The 21,722-nt window shown below is 49.1% G+C and overlaps 1 protein-coding gene across 7 annotated transcripts in view; it reads right to left on the reverse strand.

The window, feature by feature from the left end:
* The window catches only part of P4HA2 (prolyl 4-hydroxylase subunit alpha 2), a 38,146-nt gene that overhangs the window by 10,992 nt on the left and 5,432 nt on the right, over positions 1 to 21,722 (reverse strand). For 5 of the 7 annotated variants that reach the window (XR_006216685.1, XM_015540053.2, XM_042983573.1 and 2 more), the window contains exons 3-9: positions 14,438 to 14,559; positions 13,710 to 13,806; positions 13,184 to 13,335; positions 9,249 to 9,386; positions 5,161 to 5,400; positions 3,469 to 3,662; positions 2,254 to 2,430 (exon numbers count right to left, since the gene is read on the reverse strand). Coding sequence is in view for 6 of the 7 variants with exons in the window: in XM_015540053.2 (XP_015395539.2) it covers positions 2,254 to 2,430; positions 3,469 to 3,662; positions 5,161 to 5,400; positions 9,249 to 9,386; positions 13,184 to 13,335; positions 13,710 to 13,806; positions 14,438 to 14,519 (1,080 nt within the window). In the remaining variant the exon portion in view is untranslated. Of the gene's footprint in view, positions 1 to 2,253; positions 2,431 to 3,468; positions 3,663 to 5,160; positions 5,401 to 9,248; positions 9,387 to 13,183; positions 13,336 to 13,709; positions 13,807 to 14,437; positions 14,560 to 21,722 lie in introns of those variants that run through there. The other 2 variants (XM_042983584.1, XM_007087776.2) reach the window with 2 other exon arrangements.

Genomic DNA, 21,722 nt, shown 5'->3' on the forward strand with positions numbered 1-21,722 from the left:
CACTTCCCCTTAATTTCAATTAATACTTAATGAGTACCTACTATGTGCCTGGCACTACACTGGTGACCAAGACATCGCCCCTGCCCTCACACACCTCAATCAAGTGAAGAAGGCAAAAGACTAGCTGCCTAATTGCAGCACAACATGGTAAGAGCTGAGAGTGGGGTAAGCTTACAGTCTGTGGGAGCTTAGTCTATACAGTCAGGAATGGTCAAGGGAAGACCACCTAGCTGAGACTTGAAGGGTAAGCAGGAGTTAGCCAAGTAGGGGAATGTTACAGTAACAGGGAAGGAACAGCAATGCAGAGGCCCAGAGATGAATATGGGTGTGGCACCATGACTGTAGATTAGAAGTTAGATGTAAGAGATGAGAGTAGGCCAAAGAGGCAAGTGAGGACTGGGCCTGGAAGCAAGCTTGTGGCCAATCAGAAACAGGAAAGGCAGGTGAGGGACACTCACAATCTGAATGTGGACACCTCATGGAAAACTAGGGAAGGGCCAGAGTGGTAACAAGGAGGCCAATGAGGAGGTCAAGGCAGAGGTCAGGCCAAGAGTTGATGGCAGAAGGGATGGAGAAGTGTGACTGGACCAGAAGATTGGCCAGGAGATCACCGAACAGGGACACTGCTGCTGCAGCAAGTTCTGGCAACACGGCAGCGCACCCAGGACAGAGGGCTTCCCTAAGCTCCCAACTACGATTCCTCCTGATAACAAGTGCGGCTGCAGCCAGACCCCACCCAAACATCTGAGCCTCGGTGCTCGCTGGACATCCACAATGAGGCTGTGGGCAGCTGTGTTCTGCTACAAGAGACAGGGCTATTTTCAAAGCAGGCCAGGGACCCAAAAAAGCAGCTGCCAGGCATTCCCTGCAGACCAAGTTAAGTTCATGGTTCCTACTTCAAAGCCAGAATAGCATCTGTCCCTCACAGGCTCCGGAAAGGAGAGGTCAGCTTTTAATGGCCAACATGTCATGGCTTCTATTCAAAGACAAGTTTTCTCCCCACTACACCGCCCCTGCCACACACATGTATACACACACACCCATCGTGAATACACACACAGATATGCTGCAGTGCCTTGGTCTGAAAGACAAGTGAGGAATGTCTCAGGAGGTCATGGCATAACAAACCCTCTCTTGCCCGGCAACCAGGAAAACAGTTTTCTTCCTTGGCTGACTCTGCAGCTGTCCCAGGGAGTGGAAAGGGAGGTCCTGGTCCCTGTTCTCCACACGCACTGGCTACACCATCCCTCAGCAACATCAACGGCTGATTCTGAGTGCTCGATGTCCTAGTACCTCAAGCCAAGGTCGCTTCAAATTGAGGTGCAGGGGCCAGGATAGGAACCTGTTTTCTGTCTCTCCACAAGTGTTGGGCCTCCTGGCCACTACCAGTCTATTAGGAGCACAGCAATACAGGATCTAACTAAATCCCTCCTTGTAATCACCAATGATAAGAGAAGGGTGGGGACATAACACCAAATGGTTCTCTTTGAAAGACGTCAAATGGAAACAAGTCTTCTATGAACTAGAAATATAAGAATAATTTTATAGCCTGATGACAAATGTACAAAAACCAACAGCCAACTGTATACTTAGTAGTGAAATACCATAGGAATCCCCAGGAAATTCAGGAACAAGACCAGGATGTATACTGTTAACAATGCTCATGGAGTTCTGAGCAGTTCAGAGGAACTGTAATTACTGGGAAGGAGAAAACAAAATTTTCCCTATTTGCAGTTGATAACAGTGTCTGGGCTACGTAAGAGAATCAGCTAAAAACCCAAAGAAGAATGAGACAGTTGAGCAACCAGGTGCAAACTACACAGGTCTGTTTCCTCGTGGGTAAAATGAAAACAATGACATAATATGTTTAAGACACGTGATAGTTAATATATGTTAAGCACTCAGAACAGGGCCTGCCATACTTAAGAACTCAGTAAACATTAGCTATTACTAAAAAATATATTTTTATGATCAATACTTCAGCATATAATAAACTAACACTAGAGACCTAATTGAACAACATAACTAGTAAAAACCAGTGAGGCCTTCTGTCCTAGCACTTGGCTGTTCACATTGGTTCCTTCAGTTTTCCTCACCATTGGACCAGGAACCCATAAGGTCAAATTGTGCAGTACCTCAGCACCCAGATAGCAGACTCATGCTAGTATCAGAAAAGGCCAGCTGAATATACAAAGAAATCACTCCATGGTACCAGGGATGAGGTGGCCAGGAAGGAAGTGCAGAGATACCTACTTTGGGTTTCGCGATCTCCTTGATCCTCTCGATTTCCTCATCAGACATGACATCATAGTACCTGACGATGTGCGGACTGTCCCACTCATCCTCTTCTTTGAAGGGGGCAATGAGAAGCTGTGGTGTTCTGTTGCCATGGTGATACCTACAGAAAAGCCTCTTCTGCCTCCGGGGAGTCTGGAGAGCACACAGAGCGAGAGGTCCTGAGCAAAGTGCGTCTTAAACCTCGGACCCAGGCTGGCTTGGTGCAGAGGCTGGTCTCACATGTCGTGTCCAGCAGCTGCTCCCTTCTGCCCCACCAGAGAAGAAACAAGAGCCCCTCAGCTTGACTGAGAGAAATGATACCCCACAAATCATGTAATGTTTCTCCTCTTCCAAGAATTCCTCACGTCCACAAGTGCTGTGGCACAGGGTGATCCCTGACCGCTCTCACAGAGATATTAGAAGGTCAGAAGGGCTGACGCTGGGGAGAACCCATTCCAGGTGGAGGAGCCAGTGGGAGGTAAGCAGACATGGGCATGGAAAAGGCCCAGAGACCGCCTCACACCTGAGCCTCCTGGAGGAAGCAATGGAATCCCAAGGCTCTCAAAAGCCAGTGACACCTGAGACTAAGCTGTAGCTACTATTGTGTCTTTACTACACAGACCACAACTTCCCTTTGGGTCACATCCACACTCATGGTTTTCCTCAGAGCATGGGTCAAGCAGAAGCTGGGCATGCTGGGATGGGAAGGGGAGCTTGGTAATAACTTAGAGGATTGAAATTATGCCTGTGGGGTGCCTGGGTGGCTCAACTGGTTAAGTGTCCAACTCTTGATTTCGGCTCAGGTCATGATCTCAGAGTTTGTGAGTTCAAGCCCCACATCAGGCTCTGGACTAACAGTGTGGAGCCTGCTTGGGATTCTCTCTCTCTCTCTGTCTCTCTCTCTCTCTGCCCTCCCTCACACTGTCTCTCTCTCTCTCTCTCTCTCTCTCTCAAAATACATAAATAAAGTTCAAAAAAAGAAAGAAAGAAACTCTGCCTGGATCATCAGGGGAGACAGTCTCACAATCCTACACCTCAGAGAACACCCATAGGTCAGCCACAGCAGAGGCTACAAAGAACTGGGGAAGAAGTTGAGGAAACGGCCTACACACAGAGGAACACCCTCCCCAAATGTGCTTGTCCAGAGCTGAAATCTAGGTCCACATGTAGGACCCAGCCATGTTTTCTCACCAGTTTGACACCCTCCCCACGACAGAGACTCTCATAGATATCCCTCTCAGGCAGGTAGTCCACAGGCCTCTCATAGATGCTTTCCTGTGTTGCTAGCCCAGCTTCTGTCTGATTTGACAACACTTTTTCTCTTTCTTCCTCCAACAACTGTTCAAAGTACCGCAGATTCCCTCCAGCTCGTTCATGGCTCGGGTCTAGAAAGAGCAAAGAACAAGAAGGAAAAGGAAACCACAAACATCTGTTAGATCGCTCAGAGAAATTATCCTGTAAGTGGTTTTCTCTCCCGGCAGCTCACTTTGCACGCAGCATTCTGCTTTTCCACAGCACCTAACGAGGCTCATCGGTCAAAGCGGGGAAAACTGACACAGGCTCTCCCTGCTCCATCAGAGATGCGAAAGGAACAATAGACTGGGGGACACTTAGCCGGCCACACAAGGGGTCTCCTCTCAGGCCTCCCTGAAGGGCCCATGGGCACAGGTCTAGAGAAGGAGTACAGACTCTTGCTGCCTCCTCCCCACTTGGCTGAGTCATTTACACCCATGCCCTAGAGTACACCCATTACTAGTGACCGCATCACATGCTGATCACAACAAGAAGGCAGGCTGAAATACTGGCAAAAAGAACAGCCACGACAATGCCACAGCTTCATTTTGTGTGCCTCAATAACACAAAGGAGTACACTTGACAGGATTACTGTGCCACTCCATACTGAGGAAACTGAGGTCCAAAGATATTAAAAGATTTAGGTTAAGGTTATGCAGAAAAGGAATCCAGGCATCCTGACTCCCGGTCCAAGGCTCTTACTAACATGAAAGGATCTATAAAGCTCTCTGCCCACATCAGTCTTACAGGACAATCATACGCTAGGGGGCATCAGACTCAAGGCTCATGAAAAACAGCAGCTGGTCTATGAAATTCTCGACTGTGATAATTCCATATGTTAGTAAGAGGTGGAAGAGATAGATTTTAAAGACACACTGCTGGGGCGTATGGGTGGCTCAGTCAGGTGAGCATCCGACTTCGGCTCAGGTCATCATCTCATGGTTTGTGGGTTCAAGCCCCACGTCAGGCTCTGTGCTGTCAGCTCAGAGCCTAGAGCCTGCTTCAGATTCTGTGTCTCCCCCTCTCTCTGCCCCTCCCCCACTTGCGCACGCACTCTCTCTCTCTCTCTCTCTGTGTCTCTCTCAAAATGAATAAACATTTTTAAAAATCCAAATTTAAAAAGAAAAAGACACAGTGCTTCTGATCTCCTTCAATCCAACACCACAAGACATTCTAAACACCAATGCCATACCAAATCCCACCAGTAAGACCTCAGACTTCTAACTAATGGGGCAGGCCTCTGTCACTGCACAAACCCTCAAGTGCCTCTTGAGCTGTTCCTGACACTGTGAAGGCTCTCTATCCCGCAGAGCAGCAGAGGCACTGCAGCACTGGATTCCTATTTAAAAAGGGAGTGTGTAGGACGACAGTTCTGAGGGTATCCATCAGCAACTGGGCAAGGGCTCAGGCCAGAAATAAGGTGAGTAAAGAACTAGGTGGCAGATGGAATAGGCCTGAAAGCAGTTAAGGCATTAGTCACTGGCCAGGTGACATGTGAGACTGGCTCAGTCCCAGGACAGTGGCCAGCAGAGTGACCAGTTCTCCTGCCAGCTCCCCATCAGCTCTGACCTTCCCCTAGAACATACTTACCAAGAGAAAGCAGGCGGCGGGTGAGCTCCAGGGCACGGTGTAGGTCACCCAACTGGAAAACAGCATAGCTCAGGTAGTCCAGCACCTGGGCCTTGGTTGTGGTGCCCTCCTCCCCAGCATCGAGTTGCTTCAGCACCTGCTCCATCCACAGGACCGTATGGTAATAGTCGCCTTCATTGTAGGCTGAGCGGCCCATCCCAAAGCAGTCATCCACACTCAGCACTGCCTGGTACTTGGTTCCTGCAGCAGGAGAGGCCAATGGTCAGTCTCCAAAGAGCCTCTGCGCTGGCAGAAAGATAATCACATTGAGGAAGCCTGGACGAGTGGAAGGTGGGGGGTGGGAGGGCATCATCCCAGCTGAGTTCCACCATGGCTTCAGACCATGCACTTCAAAGTGAGCACAGAGAGGCTGGTCCTGCCTCAGACTGGAGTTCACAGCCAACCTCCCAGCTGCAGACTCCCCTTCTCCCATGTGGGAAGGGGCCTTTGTTTTTTTTTTGTTTTTTTTTCAACGTTTTTTTTTTTTATTTATTTTTGGGACAGAGAGAGACAGAGCATGAACGGGGGAGGGGCAGAGAGAGAGGGAGACATAGAATCGGAAACAGGCTCCAGGCTCCAAGCCATCAGCCCAGAGCCTGACGCGGGGCTCGAACTCAAAGACCGCGAGATCGTGACCTGGCTGAAGTCGGACGCTTAACCGACTGCGCCACCCAGGCACCCCTAGGGGCCTTTGTTGTGGAGAAACCCAGGAAGCCCAGAAAGTAGTATTCAGAAGAGTATGAAGGTCCTGTGAGCCACAGAGGAGATGTCTGTTGGGCAGCTGGCCATATCAGACAGACTGGGAGGGAGAAAAATTAGGTGAATATAAAACAAAGAACTTATGTGGCAGCTAAAGCCACAGATGAGGATAATCACTTCCAGCAAGAGTACAAGGCAAGAGTAGGGAAGGTGGCTAAGGTCAGAACCCCACAGATCACCTGCAGAGAAAGGACAAAGAGTAACACTGAGAAGGACCTAAGAGGTAGTAGCACAAACAATGCCAGGAGTGCTGTGGGGCAGATGCCAAGGGAAGTCAAGAGCCAAGCCTGCAGTGTCAGCTTTGACCATTAGATGGCGGGGACCTTGGTGAGCATCTATTCTACAGGTCCTGCCTGGGCTCAGCACTGTACAGTGACAATGAAGGTAGTTTCAAGTCAAGGACAAGATATGGTATGCCAGCTACAGAAACATGTAGGATTTAGGGTGGGGGCAAAGTGGGAGGGACCATGAGTGAATTCCTCAGGGAACGATGAGAAAGCAGGTCTCACGAAGAGGAAAGAAGAGCTGTGACCCTCCCTGGAAAGTGAGGGAATCTCCGTTAACTCTCTTAACAACTTAGGCAAGGGTGACATGGAAGAGCTGCCTCAGAGGGAGTTCTTTCTGCCTGATGTCCAAGATGGGGCTCTGTCCACAATAAAACCCCTGTTGCAATGGGTCGGGTACTTCAGAGACTGGGGTCTGTTTGCCCTGATGGCTCAGCAACAGACAACGTGGGATAGGAAGGTGAGGAGGGTAGGTGGAGTTAGTAGACAGGCCAGAGATGAAGGGGTTCCTTGAGCCCCTGGCCATCATCCTTGGGCCTGCACAGATCTTTGGCTCTGTAGGCCCAGGAACTAACAGTGATGGAGTCAGTATAACACAGCAGCTGAGCTAGATGGACAAAGCTGGGTCTATGTGGGCCTCACTATGGCAACCACCAGCTGTGTGACTATGAGTAAGTTACTTAGCCTCTCTGACTCTCAGTCCCCTTACATCTAAAGTAAACACCATCAATTTTAGAGGACTTGAACAAGAATTCAACGAGATAATGCACAAAGATGTCTTCTATGATCCCCAGGATGCTAATAATCAGTAGCAACTATCAGCATGTCTCACAAACGCCAAGAATGTCAACAATAGCTCCCAGATACTCAGCATCCTCCCCAGAAGCCAATCAAAAGTCTACCCGCTGGAGAGTGCTCCCTGGAGAGTACCGGCTGACCTGAGTGCTGAAGGGCAATCAGACATGAGACCCAGCAGATGTGGGTAAAGGTACTTCTGCAGAGGGTGTGGGATGGGCAAAGGAGCTGAGGGGTGGGTAGCTTAGTACAAATTTAATACGCAGTATGGACAAGGAAGAGAGGGAGAGGGTTCCATGCAAGACTCAAAGATCACACATAGGTGGAATTTGGGTTTAGCAGTTAAAGTTAAGCTTTGTGATCAGGAACTGATATAAACAGATATGTGCTTGTAACTGCATAGAGAGTGCTTTTAAGGAGTGACGTGACAGGTCAAAATGACATATTTCAATACTACAGTTGAGAAATAAGGCTCCATGAGGCTGGAGTCAGGGCCTCCAAGTAAAGAAGACACGATAAGACAGGTAGAATCCACAGACCTTGGTATTCTGACTTGGGCAGCCAGTGGATGGAGGTGCTTTTTGCTCAGGTAAGGAGTGAGGGAGGAGGAGAAGCATTTCAAAAGCAGATGAGAATTTCAGTTTGGAACATGTGACTTTGGAGGTGCCCACAAAACACCCAAGTAGAGATGCCCCATAGGCATTTGCCTACACTGGTTGGAAGCTCAGGAGACAAGCCTTGATAGGAAACACAAATCTGGATATCATCCAGGTACAGGTGATGCCTCAAATGATGGCAATGGCTGGGCTCACCTGGAGAAGGTGCTTAGGGAAAAACACAAGGTAAAAGAATCCTGGGGAAGAACTCCCTTCCACCCCTCACTCTCCCTCCAGGACATGCATGGGTCTGTTAACTACATGTACAAAGTCAATGCTTGAGTGTGGTTCTCTCCTCCTACCAAACATTCTCACAGCTATAGGGTGAACAGATCTTGCAGGTGCCCTGAGGGGCCTTCTCTCTCTAGCCTCATGGCCTGGCTTGATCCAAGACCTGATTGAGGCAGGAATAAGAAGTCTACACTGCTTCCCATTGACTCACCAGACTCCTCAGGGCCAAAACTCTAAGCTTTGACTAGCCAACAACAGAGTGCCTCTTTCTCCCACACACTGTGATACCCTGGGCTTATGCCTCCTCCAGGGTCCCATAGGTGAATGGCATCAAAGGTCTAATAGGGTCTAAGTGAATCCCTGGGCTTATTGGTCTCTAACAGTCCCCTAAGCCCAATATGTCTTGTTGTAAACATACTGAGGCAATCATGGGAAAGGGGCCTGTTTAAGAGAGAGAGAGAGAGAGAGAGAGAGAGAGAGAGAGCGCGCAAAAGTGAGAGAGAGCACAAAGGCCGAAAAGAGAAGAGAGATCAGTGCCCCAGAATTCAAAGGAGCCAGAGTATCAGGAACACTGGGATAATCAGTGTGCCAACTGCTGCTGAAAAGTTAAAGAACATTATGCCTGAAACCCATCCACTGGCTTTAGCAGCTGAGTGGCCACTGGTGACCTGGCAGGGGCAAGACTGGCGGTTGGGGGGCAAAGAGCCAAACTTTGCATGTTTAGGAGGACATGGGAACCAAGAAGTGCAGACCATGTGGATGGCTATCCAGCAATCTAACCAGGAGGGCAAAGAGATCCATCAGCAGTAGAGACTCAAAGGGCCTTGAATCCTGAGGGAGGGGTTTGTAAAATGAGTAAGAACAGACAGTGCATGTCAGCTCACAGATAAGAGCCAAGAGAGGTGGGCCAAGAATGAACAGGGCAGAGACTGTAACTGAGGACACACAGGACGCAGGGCAGTGAGTCCAGAGATCAGCCTTTGGCAAAAAGAAATCAGAGGGTGTGGGGACAGAAGCAGGTCTGAAAGCAGATCTGAGCAGTGCTCTGGGGGCAGAGTCTGAGGGGTCCTGAGCAGCAGCCTTAGTTTTCTCTGAGAGGGGAGAGGAGAGGGTGTGGGAGGCAGGTTGGGAGGGGCTGACGGGAGGCGGCTGCCAGGGAGTGAGGGAACTGGCACCATGGGAAACCCAAGACAGATCACCACCAGCACTGACAGCATGCCTGACAGTCCACCAACCACAAACTGGCAGTAGCTCCAGCCCTGTTCAGATGCCATTACAGACACACACACACACTGGACAGGTAAAGCCTTGAGAGGTAAGGTACCTGGAAGTTGCCCTTTGGAAATGGTGTCTGGGTCCAGCTTGTATGTGTCCTGAAGTCTCATGAGGGCCTTGGCAGCTCCCATTTCATCCTCTTCAGTGGGGAAGAACTGCCGCTGCACAGAGAGGTTGGCAATAAAACCTTCCAAATGAGAGTGAGAACAAGAAGTTACCCTTGATCCAAGGGCACAATTCCACCTGGGATCAGAGAGGTACCCACTGGAGGGTTTCTAACTAGTGCAATCTCCCTGCCCCTTCCCTCAAAGGCTGCTTGCCCCTCTTCCAGGAAGCCCACCCTGATAACTCCAGTCCATGGAGATCTCTTTTTTTTAAGTTTATTTATTTTGAGTGATAGCATGCACACACAAATGGAGGAGGGACAGAAAGAGAGAGAGAATTTCAAGCAGACTCCATGCCACCAATACAGAGCCCGATACAAGGCTTGATCCCATGAACTGGGAGATCATGACCTGAGCCAAAATCAAGAGTCAGCCGCTTAACGAACTGACCCACCCAGGACCCCTAAGACATCTCCTTTCTTACTCCTCACTGTACTGTCTGGCTTGACTCCTCATTTGGAATGAACAAAAATGTTCCCACATACTGGTTTACATGTGAGAGTCTGGGAGTCTTGGCTCCAAAGCACTCAGACCCGGTAGAGACAGAAGAGACAGAAGACAGAGACAGCAACTGACAAGGGCACAGAAGACGACTCAGGGAGGACTTGCTGACCACTTAGTGGAAAATTAATCACATGGATTCAGGATCCTTGGGCTGGCCAGATAAACACATTTCTAGCCCCCGTTCCAGGTTAAGGAGCCCAAGGGACAAAGGTGGTCAACTCAGGGAACCCAGCTGGCCACTCATTACTGATCACTGGCCCTTATCATCCAGAAAGGTGACGATGACAGTCTTGGAAGCATTTGGTGCTGTCTCCACCCCCCATATTAGGGACTGGGGGACCATCTGGCCAGGCCAAGCACTGAGGTGGGGCTGTCCAAGTCCAGCATGTTACCCTGAGAGACCACACTGGCTATGGCTCTCTCTCTAGGGGACTCATGCCACTCAGACCTACAGTAAGCTCAGAGCATGAGCTCCCAGAGTGTGGCACTCAAGACCCCAGGCTGGAGCCAGGACAGCTCCTGACCACAGAAGTACCCAAGGAGGCTATTCTTGGGCTCCAAGCCCTAGCTCTTCAGCAAGATATACACCTACTACAATTTCAGGCCTCCAGGTGGAGGCCAGGCCCTTCCAAGATGATTCAGGGGTTTCAATTCTGCCTGTGAGCTGAAAAGTGGGAGGGGGAGCTCCAAGGCCCTTTCTTCCCTGGCCTCTTCCTCAGGACAGCAGTACCCATGACCACCTACTTTCACAACCTCAGGCTGAAACACCCACTTCTAACCATCCCTGGACCCAAGGACCAAGAAGCTGTAATCCTGTCTTCCTCGTGGCTTCACAGTCAGGAACTCTAAGAGTCTGGAATTCAGGAAAAAGAAAACATGCCCTTAGAAAAAGCCACACCATCAGCATGTCCCCCTCATCTCAGAGGCAAGAATTCTCAAAGTCAGAGGTGAAAACAACCTATTGCTCTCTAGGCCTGTCCTGTGTGCCTTCTGGTAATTATAATGTTTTCTAAAAGAACCAGAGGCTGACAGTGGGGATTGGGGTGTAGAGAGCAAGACTGGAGAGCAGAAGGTCACTCCGGCAAGCTTATTCTTATTCTACGGCAGTGCAGACAGAACAGTCAGTTCTTAGCTACAGCCCCAGGCTGGAAGACAGGGGGCTGGGAAAGGCAGTCATGGCTTCTGGAGGCAGTGAGCTCACTGGGCACAGCTCCAGTCTGGCTGAACTCACCAATCCCTCCCCAGAGGCCACCCTGCCCCCAGCCAAGCCCAGCCCAGTCTGGCCACATGGGCTGAACTCCCTCAGCCAGAGACAACCAGTCTGAAGTTAATCAGCACTCCCAACTCAGGGAGAAGAGGCAGTGAGTCCAGGATAAGCTCTGGGCTAGAGTCAGGGGGGCCCACATCCGTGCCTGCCCCACCATCTCCTGCTGAGAGGAAAATGTTAGAGCACAGAAAATACCAGCATAGTAAAAAGCACCAAGCATAGTTACAGCTTTAAGAAAATTCATACTCTGACCTGCAAAAACCACTTCTAAGAATCTATCCTAAGAAAATAATCAGAGATAGGCACAAAGATGTATGTGCACGATTGCTGGTAATTTGGAAACAATCCCACTTCCACTGACTTGACCAGTTTTACACTAGATCAGTTTGACTTATTACTGTTCAGACATTAAAATCATGTTTTATAACATTTGGGGCACATGAGTGGCTCAGTTGGTTAAGCGTCCGACTTCAGCTCAGGTCGTGATCTTGCAGTTCGTGAGTTCAAGCCCTGCGTCGAGCTGTGTGCTGACAGCTCAGAGCGTGGAGCCTGGTTTGGATTCTGTGTGTCCTTCTCTATCTGCCCCAACTCCACTCACGCTCTGCATCTCTCTCTCTCAAAAAAAAAACCAATCAATAAACATTTTTAAAAAAATAAAAAATACATAAAACCATGTCATATAACATTTAACGTATATAGAGAGAAACTGAAAATTCAGAAAAACACTATACACTTACGGCACAACTCTGCCTACAGATACATTTTATTTCTTTTTTTTTAAGTTTATTTATTTTGAGAGAGACAGAGACAGTGAAGGTGGGGGAGGGAGAGAGAGAATCCCAAGCATGCTCTGAGCTACCAATGTAGAATCTAACGTGGGGCTCGAACTCCTGAAACCGTCATGAGATCACGACCTGAGCCAAAACCAAGAGTCAGACACTGAACTGAATGAACCACCCAGGTGCTCCTGGATATGATTTGTTTCTAAAATATATGAATGGAAATGGATTTAGATGAGGCCCATGACCCCTAGCTTATGCTGGCCCCACTACCCAGTCCACTTAACTCACTTTTGTTAATTCATTTGGTTCCTCAAAACAAATAAGTTTGCATCCCCTGGAATATATGTATGGGTCCATTTTTTTTTATGTAAATCTAACTGTAGGAAGACCAAAAAAAAATTTTTTTTAATTTTTTAAATGTTTATTTATTTTTGAAAGAGAGAGAGACAGAGTGTGAGTGGGGAAGGGGTGGAGAGAGAGGGAGACACAGAATCTGAAGCAGGCTCCAGGCTCTGAGGTGTCAGCACACAGCCCGACACAGGGCTCGAACTCACAAACTGCAAGATGATGACCTGAGCCTAAGTTGGACACTTAAATGACCGAGCCACTCAAGCACCCTGGAAGACTATAATTTTAACAGTGCTTATCACCAAGCAGCTAGATTAAGAATTTTAATTTTCTTTGGGCATCTGGATGGTTCAGTCGGTTAGGCATCCAACTTCAGCTCAGGTCATGATCTCACTGTCTGTGGGTTCGAGCCCCACGTCAGGCCCTGTGCTGACAGCTCAGAGCCTAGAGCCTGGAGCCTGCTTTGGATTCTCCATCTCCCTCTCTCGCTGCCCCTCCCCTGCTCATCCTCTGTCTCTCTCTCTCTCTCTCAAAAATAAATAAAGATTTAAAAAATAAAAAAAAAAAAGAATTCTAATTTTCTTACATGATTATTTTATGTTTTCTAATTTTTCTATGAAAACATATTAGTAAAGCATGATTTAAAAAAGTACCGCCCGAAAAGGAAATGAAAATGCAGGAAAAGGCAAGACCTAATTACATTACATATTAAAAACAAGGACAGCCAACTGATAGGTCTGCACAGAGAAGGGAGAAGGCCAGAGGGCTCTGTGCACCACAGAAGGTGGACGAGCAGAGAACACAGGACTACATGTTCACATACTGCACATGCCCATCAACACCCTCAAACCCAGGACAGGCTCAGATACACACTCCCCAGACATAATGGCCCACCCAGTACACGTTCACCGTCCCTCACCTGCGGCTGAGTCCTGCAGGACAAGGTCCTCCAGCGCAGGCCAGTCTGTGTTCAGCCGCTTCACCAATTTATAGGCATTTACAGGGTGGGCCAAGTAGCCTTCAGGGTCAGCGGCTGATTTGCTGGTCAAGGCTTCCATTTTGTCCGCCCAGCTGAGGAAACAAAACAAAAGGAAGACTAACACGCCCACTCACACAGGTCTCAACCTATGGCAATTTCTCCAGTGAGATTCAGGACCCTTCAAGAGGCAATAGAAAATGAAAACAGCAACTCCTCACTAACACTTGCAAGCCCCTTAATCTAGATAAGGGGTGGGTACACCAATGTATGTAAAAAGACTCTTAAATAGAAAGGGAAAAGCAGGGAGTCCTTAACCCAAGCACTGAGAGGACTGGCATGAAGTAACCTCCAGGCCAGCTCCTCACCGTTCTCTCAAGGGCTTCCTCTTATGTGCACCCTAGGCGGGTTATGGGCGGGGGGGGGGGGGGGGGGGGCGGTGAGGGTGAGGATTTAGGACATCAGATACCTCTTAACCTTTAAGAGTTTGGCTTCTTCCACAAGGATGTACTCCTTCAGAGACTGTACCAGGTCCTTCTCTGCATAAATCAAGTCGGTCATGTGCCCTGCAGAGAAAGAAAAAAGGCAGAACCAGTAAGAAATAGATGAGAGGCATCTAGCCTCCTTCCTTGGGGCATAGAACACCAGCACAGAAGTAAGTCCTCTGGGCCACCATCATGTCAACTCTCATGGGATCACCGGGACATGGAAGTTAAAGGGGCCATAGGCACTCACAGGGTCCTGGCCCCCAGTTTCAGTAAGAAAGAGGCGGAGGTTCTAAGGGGCCAGTGAGATAAGCGCACTGGGAGTGCCTTCAGGAAGAAGCCCCAAATCTCATTCTCCTATTGCCACCGGCTGGGTCCTGTCACCAGGGCATGGACATCCTAAGGGTTCTCTGCTCAGAACCACTTTCTGACCCTGGGGAAAGATGGTCATAAAGGCCAGGAAACCCAGGAGCAGCCTGCAATTTTCAGGGAGGAGACCCAGTTGAGACAGCTAGCTCCTAGGAAGGACATTCAGGTCACCAGGGCCTCGGAAGGGGAAATGGCAGCTCCACAAGCCCCAATTTCCCCTGAACTGTTCAAAATCAGTGGGTGAGCCATCCCATCTTGAGTAAGAACAGGACTTAGGCAGTGATATTCCCTGGCACTTGAGCCAAGGATTGCTCAGGGAGACAACAGTCCTGTTGGCACATACCAATGGAAGTGAAGAATTCAGCCTGCACACAGCCCAGGACAGCAAACCAGGCCACCAGCAATGTGGACACCCAGCGTTTCATGGTCACAGAGAGTAGTGTCTGCAAGGCATTCAAGTGACAGCTGTTGGATCAACAGTTGAAAAATGTAACTTAGGTGAGAGATACTTACACATGTGCACACAGACAGACATCACCAAACATGCCAAAACTCTGACCTAGTACATAGAAACTGAGGATATTCAGAATCAGCAGTGCAACGAGGCCAAGGTGTACAACGAGGGATGTGTGCTCAATGCTCCCTGCTCTGGGAGGCCATGCACCCTTGGGAGAGACCCTGCCCTCTAGATTCCTGGTATCTAAAGGCAACATGGAAAGGCTGAATTGTGTGGGAGGCAGTCACCTCTGATTCTAATAGCCTATCAGTCCAAGATTCTGGCCCACAACTTGTCATTTCACAGCCTGCTTGACTTATTTGTCTTTCCAACACGTGTGTCAGGATGGTGCCAGGTGCTGGGGACACACAGGTAACTTCGGCACACAAGAAGACTGAAAGTACACGAGAAACAGGGAGAGAACTTGACACAGTATGCAGCAGGGAGCCCCTATCCGAAACGAGGCATAGAGCAGCTGTTGGCCAGCAGGGGGATAAAACTGCTCCCCTTGACAGTGTGCACCTGGCCACAGCAGACGCAGTCTGGGAAGCAGGCACTTTGGGCAGACACCACTCTTCCTGTCTGCCACCTCACCAGACACCATCCCCACTGGCACGTCACATTCACAAATATTTACTGAAGATCCACACAGGCTACCCACTAAGCTAGGCACCAGGGATACAAAAATGAACCATCCACACAAATCCAAAGCTCTGGGCTAGGCTAGGCAGCTGACATGGTGTGAGATCAGCTTCTGTCTTCTAGTCAGCCTAGAAATAGCGCAATTCAGCTGTGAAAGCAGCAGGCACAACATGGGGCAAGCTCCATTGGCAGTGAACCTAAGTATACAACGGAAGCTTTGGACATGGTCTTCCAGCTCAGCCACGCAGCCCAGAGCATGCTGAAGGACCAGCTCCCATCTGAGTCCCCAGTCTGCCAGCCCCTTCTCTTCCTGCTCTACTTCAGCCAAACCCCCCAGAAATGTACTAAGAGAAAACAAGGAAAATGAAGAAAATACAAATGCTTCCCCCCAAAAACGTAAGCCTTACCTGACTGAATTCCAAGTCTGAGCTAATGCCAGTTCATCAGGGTTTTGCCTGCTATGGTCGATCAGACACACACAGCCAAGACTATCATTCCTTACCTCAGAAGAAACTCCAATCTACTATGGTTCCAGGTTAGGCTCAAAGAGGCCCAACCACAATCCCTATCCCTAAAACAGTTCCTCTATTAAGAGGAGTGAATAAGCAAATGGCCGCATTTGTTCATGTCCCTGCTAAATGTCTGCAGAGCTATGAGCATGCCCATCAGTGCCCTTGATATTGGGGACCAGGAGATACACAGAGCAAGATCTTTTAGGCCAGAACCTGCTGCAGGGTATGGAGTAATGGGCTAAAGACCAATATATGGAGTTAGGGCAGCAGAGGAGAGCAAGTCACTGAGAGAAGGCGAGCAGGCCGTCAGACCTCAGGTGGAGCCCAGGTCCTCCTTGTTCCAGCCACACATCTCCTCTCAGCCCTCACCATGCTGCATCACCACCCCAGGATCTGAAAGCCTCTCTTCTTGTTCACACAAGCCCCCTGTACAGGGAGTAGTGTCTGTTCCTTACACCCCAAGAGGCTTAACTAGCTCAGGAAAGCACCTTCTGTATGTGAAAAGAAGGAACAGTAAAATTCAGGGCCAAGAGGCTGTTATCTGTGGACAGTGAGAGACCAGCCAACTGCCTTGTCAGGATGGGGTGGTGGGAGACCAGGGCCCAGGCAAGACACCAGACCAGACGCGGCCAGAAGTGGGGGAGCCCAGCGCTTTCCCCCTGTTGTGTCACGAGCTGCAGTGGCATATCTCTTCAGAGATTGCGTAACAAGTTCAAGGGAGGGAGATGCCTCTCCTTTCCTTTCAAATCACCCTAGTGATCCAGTCCATGGTTCATGCCTTATAGCACTCAGGAAAAAGCAGGCAGGTTCCTTCATTACATGAATTCCAGCTGTCATTTCTCTGGAATGCACTATCTGACTTAGACTGAGCCCATCCACAAATACCAGCCTGGAGGCAGAGCCCCACAGAATCTCAAATGGGGTTCTGGGAAATGGCTTGCTAAGCGCTTGCAAAGTCCTGCTGTGATGGAGGAGAGCAAGATGACTGCACTGGTCAGAGAGCCATTTACTCCCAAGCAGCTCCCAGACTGCCAAAACCAACATTACCACCTCAGGCAGGGGTACCCTAGAGCCCCAACACTTCTCTTGATCCTGGCCCTGAACACCACAAACACTTTGTACTAAAAAAGATACTAACTAGGGTCAGGTTGGGAAGAAGCAGCATCCAAGGACTGTCCCAGAGTGTGGGAAAGGCCAACCACCTACTTGCCTGCCCTTCAATCTGATTTCATAACCACACCCAGAGCTTGATAGGATACAGTAGGTGGGAATGTGTGTGCATGCCCAGTGCCCCCCCAAAGTGTCCAGTGCTCCCAAAAGCCTTTCCAGGAACACTCAGAAATCCATGCTGAATAGTCCTAGAAATGGGCAATGTCAAACCTCCTTTTACAAAAAACAAAAAACAAAGTGGCACCCGAGCCTGAGGAGAAAACCAATATGCAATTTTATGTGTGTTGCACCCTGAGTTTAGAACAATGTCTGGCCCTTATCAGGCACCCAACAAATAATGCTTTGCCACAGACTTGTTTAAGTCAGAAACCATATCACAAGATTTTACATTTTTTCCCACACAATGGATTGTTATGGATTGTTTAAGAATGGACACTGTATGCATATGAAGTCCCAAGTTTGGACCCCCACAGGTAGATCCTCCAAAGCCTACCAACACCCCAGTGACAGTGATTCACTCACCAGGTGACCAGCACTGTTTCTAAGCACAGGGAAATTCCAAGACATACAATCAGAGGTCCCAACAAGCCTGCTCTTTGGAAAGGACATTTACAATCTGGCCAAATGGCCATGAAAAGAGGTTTCCAGCTGCAAACCAGCAGAGTCCTTAGCTTCTCCCCTTACCTCATCAGGCATGAACCTCTGCCAAGCTCGCAGCTGCAACCCAAATGCAACAGCTTGAATTTTAACAATGTATTTAACAGCCTAGAGACAGAACATGGGTTTGCTGAGTATAAGCAAGTCTTGCCAGGCACTAATCAAGAAGCTGCCTGCCTTCTGTGAAGGAGCAAAACGCGCCCCCCAGTGGTCCTGCCTCCCAGTGGTGTGGCCAACTCTGGGATGGCAGAGTCAAGAGGACCTGTGAGCTGTGCAGAAGCTCGGGGAGGCCCCGGTACTTAAGCATACAGATGTCCAATAGGCCCAGAAGCTGACTTCCCCAGAAGGTTGAGAAGCACCCTTCTCTCCTCACCCAATGTGAGGCCTCAGTCATCACCGTGGTCTGAGCCACCTCCAATTCCCTCCCGCAGCCATCCTGGTTCCTACCTACACTCACTGTCATCACATCTGGTGCACCGCCACCCCACCCCCCAACTCCCACCAACCTCTGCTCTACAAAGTAGCCAGCATAGCTTACTGCAGCTCCTCTTGTGGTCTTTCTCTCCACTGCTCTTAGGATAAAGTCCAAACTCCTTGATCCCCAGAGTCTTTTTGACTCTGTACGACATGGCCCTACAGCCCACTCCAGTCCCATCTCATGACTCTAGGTTTCCCAGCCTCAGATGCTACTTTTCATGGAAAATGTTCTTCGCTGAGGATTTTCTTCACTGAAACCCAGATGTTCATCTATATCCATACTTGTACTTCACTATCAGGTATATGAACATGTTGATTTATACTTCCCACCTGGGTACCATCAAAACTACAAAGCCTCCTGCTTCAATAGCCAAGCAATGAAGTAGCAGAGAAGGCTGTAAAAATCAACATGCAAAGACCAAATTGGATCTTCAGTCAGGGTCTTGGCAGAGACTTGGCAGTCTAAGTGAGACTAACTCATAAGCAAGTACACACAAGGACAAGACCCACACAGCACTACATAGGATGCTTCTGATGTACCACCTCACACTCTCTTGGCCTCACCAGTCTCCTGGACCCTGGGTCTCTTGCTGGGCCTCAGACCCAGTGAAGGTGACTGTGCAGGCCCCAAATCTCTGGCTCCTCCTCCTACTTCCACACACCACAGAAGTGCCACACTGGCCTCCCCAGTGGCTGCTGGAGGGCCCTGGTAGTGCAACCAAGGAGCCACAGGGAGAGAACTCTTATGAGGCAACTCTGACCAATGAAGACAGAACACAGAAGGAGGTCAGCAGATGAATTCCCTCTTCAGGCTTTGGATGACAAATTATTCTGCAGCATGGAGTTTCTGTAGAGATCACCCAGGGATATTCGGCACAGCTGAACAATGACTGCGTCTCTGTGCAAATTGGCCAGCTTGCTTCCATCCTTCCCTCCCTCTGGTTAATCTTCCCTTATCCTTGCTGCCCTGCACCTTCCAGTAAGGCATTAAGCACTTAAGCTCTGCCTCAGGCACTGCTTTTTTGGGAACTAAGCCAACCACCATTTACATTTCCAAAAATCTTCCATTTCTACCATCTCATCCTCACCAAAGTCTTGCAAACTAGATAATCATCTTGATTTCAGATATAGAAGCTAGGTAAGTGGGGATGAGAGGTTTCCTGTATACCTGACATACTACCACCAATCAGTGGCAGAGCTGACGTAAACCCAAAACACACTTTCTGCTAGATACTGCTACCATTCAATCCCACTCAGTAACATCTGCTGTCTTACAGCCTAAGGGTCTCAGAGCCAAAAGGAGGAGCCACACTTTGACCAAGCAGAGCAGGCTTGCCCAGGTCAAGGACTGTATCACAGTCCACAAAGCAGCTTCATGATATACCTGGCTTGATCCCACCAAAAGGTGGACAGCAGCATGGGCCCAGAAGATAGGAACAAGGAGCCTCAAGTTCAAGCGAGCAGTCACTCCTGCTTCAGACATCACAGCACTCACAAATGACCAACCAGCCCAGTTCAGGGCAAAGCAGTACTATCTAATCAGGCACACCCACAGTGGGGTCAAACCACTCCAAGTTAAATCTCACCTCCCCCATCACTTCCTGGCTTTGTGACTTTATACAAGTTACAGAACTCCCTGAGCCTGTTTCCCACCTATGTGATGGTGATAACATTAGGACCCACATCTTACAGGGTTGTTGTGAGGACTGAATGAGATGACAAGTATTGACAGGCAGCCTACCACCAAGCAGTTTTCACCAGACATTGGCACCAAGGTTACTAGAGGACATCAGTAGACCTGGATTGGCCAGCTGTCTGGCTAATCCCTAGAAAATGAGAAGGTCCAGGAGTGCCTGGATGGCTCATTTTCTTAAGCTCCTGACTTCAGCTCAGGTCATGATCTGATGGTTCATGAGTTTGAGCCCCACACCGGGCTCTGTGCTGACAGCTCACAGCCTGGAGCCTCCTTCGGATTCTGTGTCTCCCTCTCTCTCTGCTCCCCCGTGACTCACACTCTGTCTCTCTCTGTGTCTCAAAAATAAATAAATGTTGAAAAAAAAAAGTAAAAAGAAAGAAAGAAAGAAAGAAAGAAAGAAAGAAAGAAAGAAAGAAAAGGAGAAGGTTCAGCCTAAGGGACAGTGAAGATGAAAACAAGGCAGAAATTGGGCAATCTCCATATCCCACAAGGGCCAAAAGAAATGAAACATTAATTTAGGTGAGAGCAGAGTCAGACATAATGGAGCATACTATCAGGGAATAACCCTGAAACAGGCCAATCAGTGGCTCAACAGGTCACCTAGGAAACAAAGCTCTCTGGCAAAAGGCAGAGGACTGGACTAATACTCTAGGATCTCCTGTATTTCTATACCTCTGACCTAATGGATCTGAGTTCCTACAAGTACCAGGCCTCAGGATCTCGCCACACCCTGGCCCTCAGGAGTACCTGGTACACAGTAGGCTGTACTCTAGAATGCACTTCCTAAAAGGTCTACAGCAGATACTGGTCTGTGAACAGGCTCAGACAGATCCAATCTGAGCCAGAGAACTCACTAACCAAACACTTAATCTTCTGCCCTGCAATAATACTACTTGTGCAAAAACCCTTTTCTAGGGCTCCAAAAAGTCTAGTCCAGGCTTTTCATTCTCCTCCACCCCTTCTGAGAATAAAAAGTATACCCTTCATCCCACATCCCCAGCGCAAACCCCAGAGACCACAGGAGCCACTAGCCCTCTCCCTCTAAAACACGCTGATGTCCCACTCTGGGGCACTTCAAGCAATGTTTTCCTAGTCCAACTCTCGCTCTAGCACTCTGTCTGGGCTTGCACGTGCCTGCAGCACAGCATTTCCTGCCAATGACCATCTGCATAAAATTAAACTCTTGACAGATCCCAGGAGCCAGGGACACACCCATCAGTCCAATGTACACTATCAGCCAACGTGGCCACAAATCGGCCAAGATCTTGCGTCCAGCCTCAGAACTTCCCATGGATGTGGGAAAGCGGAGTAAAAAGTAAGGCTCTGTTAGGAAATGAGTAGACCCCAGAATCCCTCACCCTAGTCATTCCTCAGGGCTGCACCCACACAGTCTCTCCTACTGATGAGTACTCACACTCTGAGCTCCTCCTCTGCCAAAGGACCAGCTGCCAGCATGAAGCAGTAATGTCAGGGAGATTATGAGCTATCCACAGGCAAGGATAGTATCACCACCACTTCCCTCTCCTTCTCTCCCTCCTAATTCTAGCCCTAGGCACACTCAAAGCAGAAGCCAAGCACAGTAGAGGAACTCAGGAAATGAACAGAGATCAGCTGTGTACAGGCTAAACCAATGACAAAGTAAACACGCTCCTGGGCACCCCATTTCAGAGCCTCCTACTGGGTAAAAAGGCCTATCACAAGTCATAGACAATGCCTAACCGTCATCATGTCTGCATGCTGGGCTCTCAGAGAACTAGGGTGGCCCACTATGACAGCATCTCTGGGATGAGGCCCCAGGCCAACTCACTCCATCCTTGCTACGTGGCCTCCTTGGCTGGGCCGCACAGCAGACATACTCGGCCATCTGAGAATAAGAAGGCCTAGAAGAAAAGGATTCAAAGCCCAAACATCTTTCAAGTGTGTTCAAGTGAACAGAAGAGGCCTGGGCTCTGAGGCCCAGAAGCACAGTGAGAGACTA

Source organism: Panthera tigris, chromosome A1, assembly GCF_018350195.1.
Source record: "Panthera tigris isolate Pti1 chromosome A1, P.tigris_Pti1_mat1.1, whole genome shotgun sequence".
In the NCBI taxonomy this organism is placed as follows: domain Eukaryota; kingdom Metazoa; phylum Chordata; class Mammalia; order Carnivora; family Felidae; genus Panthera; species Panthera tigris.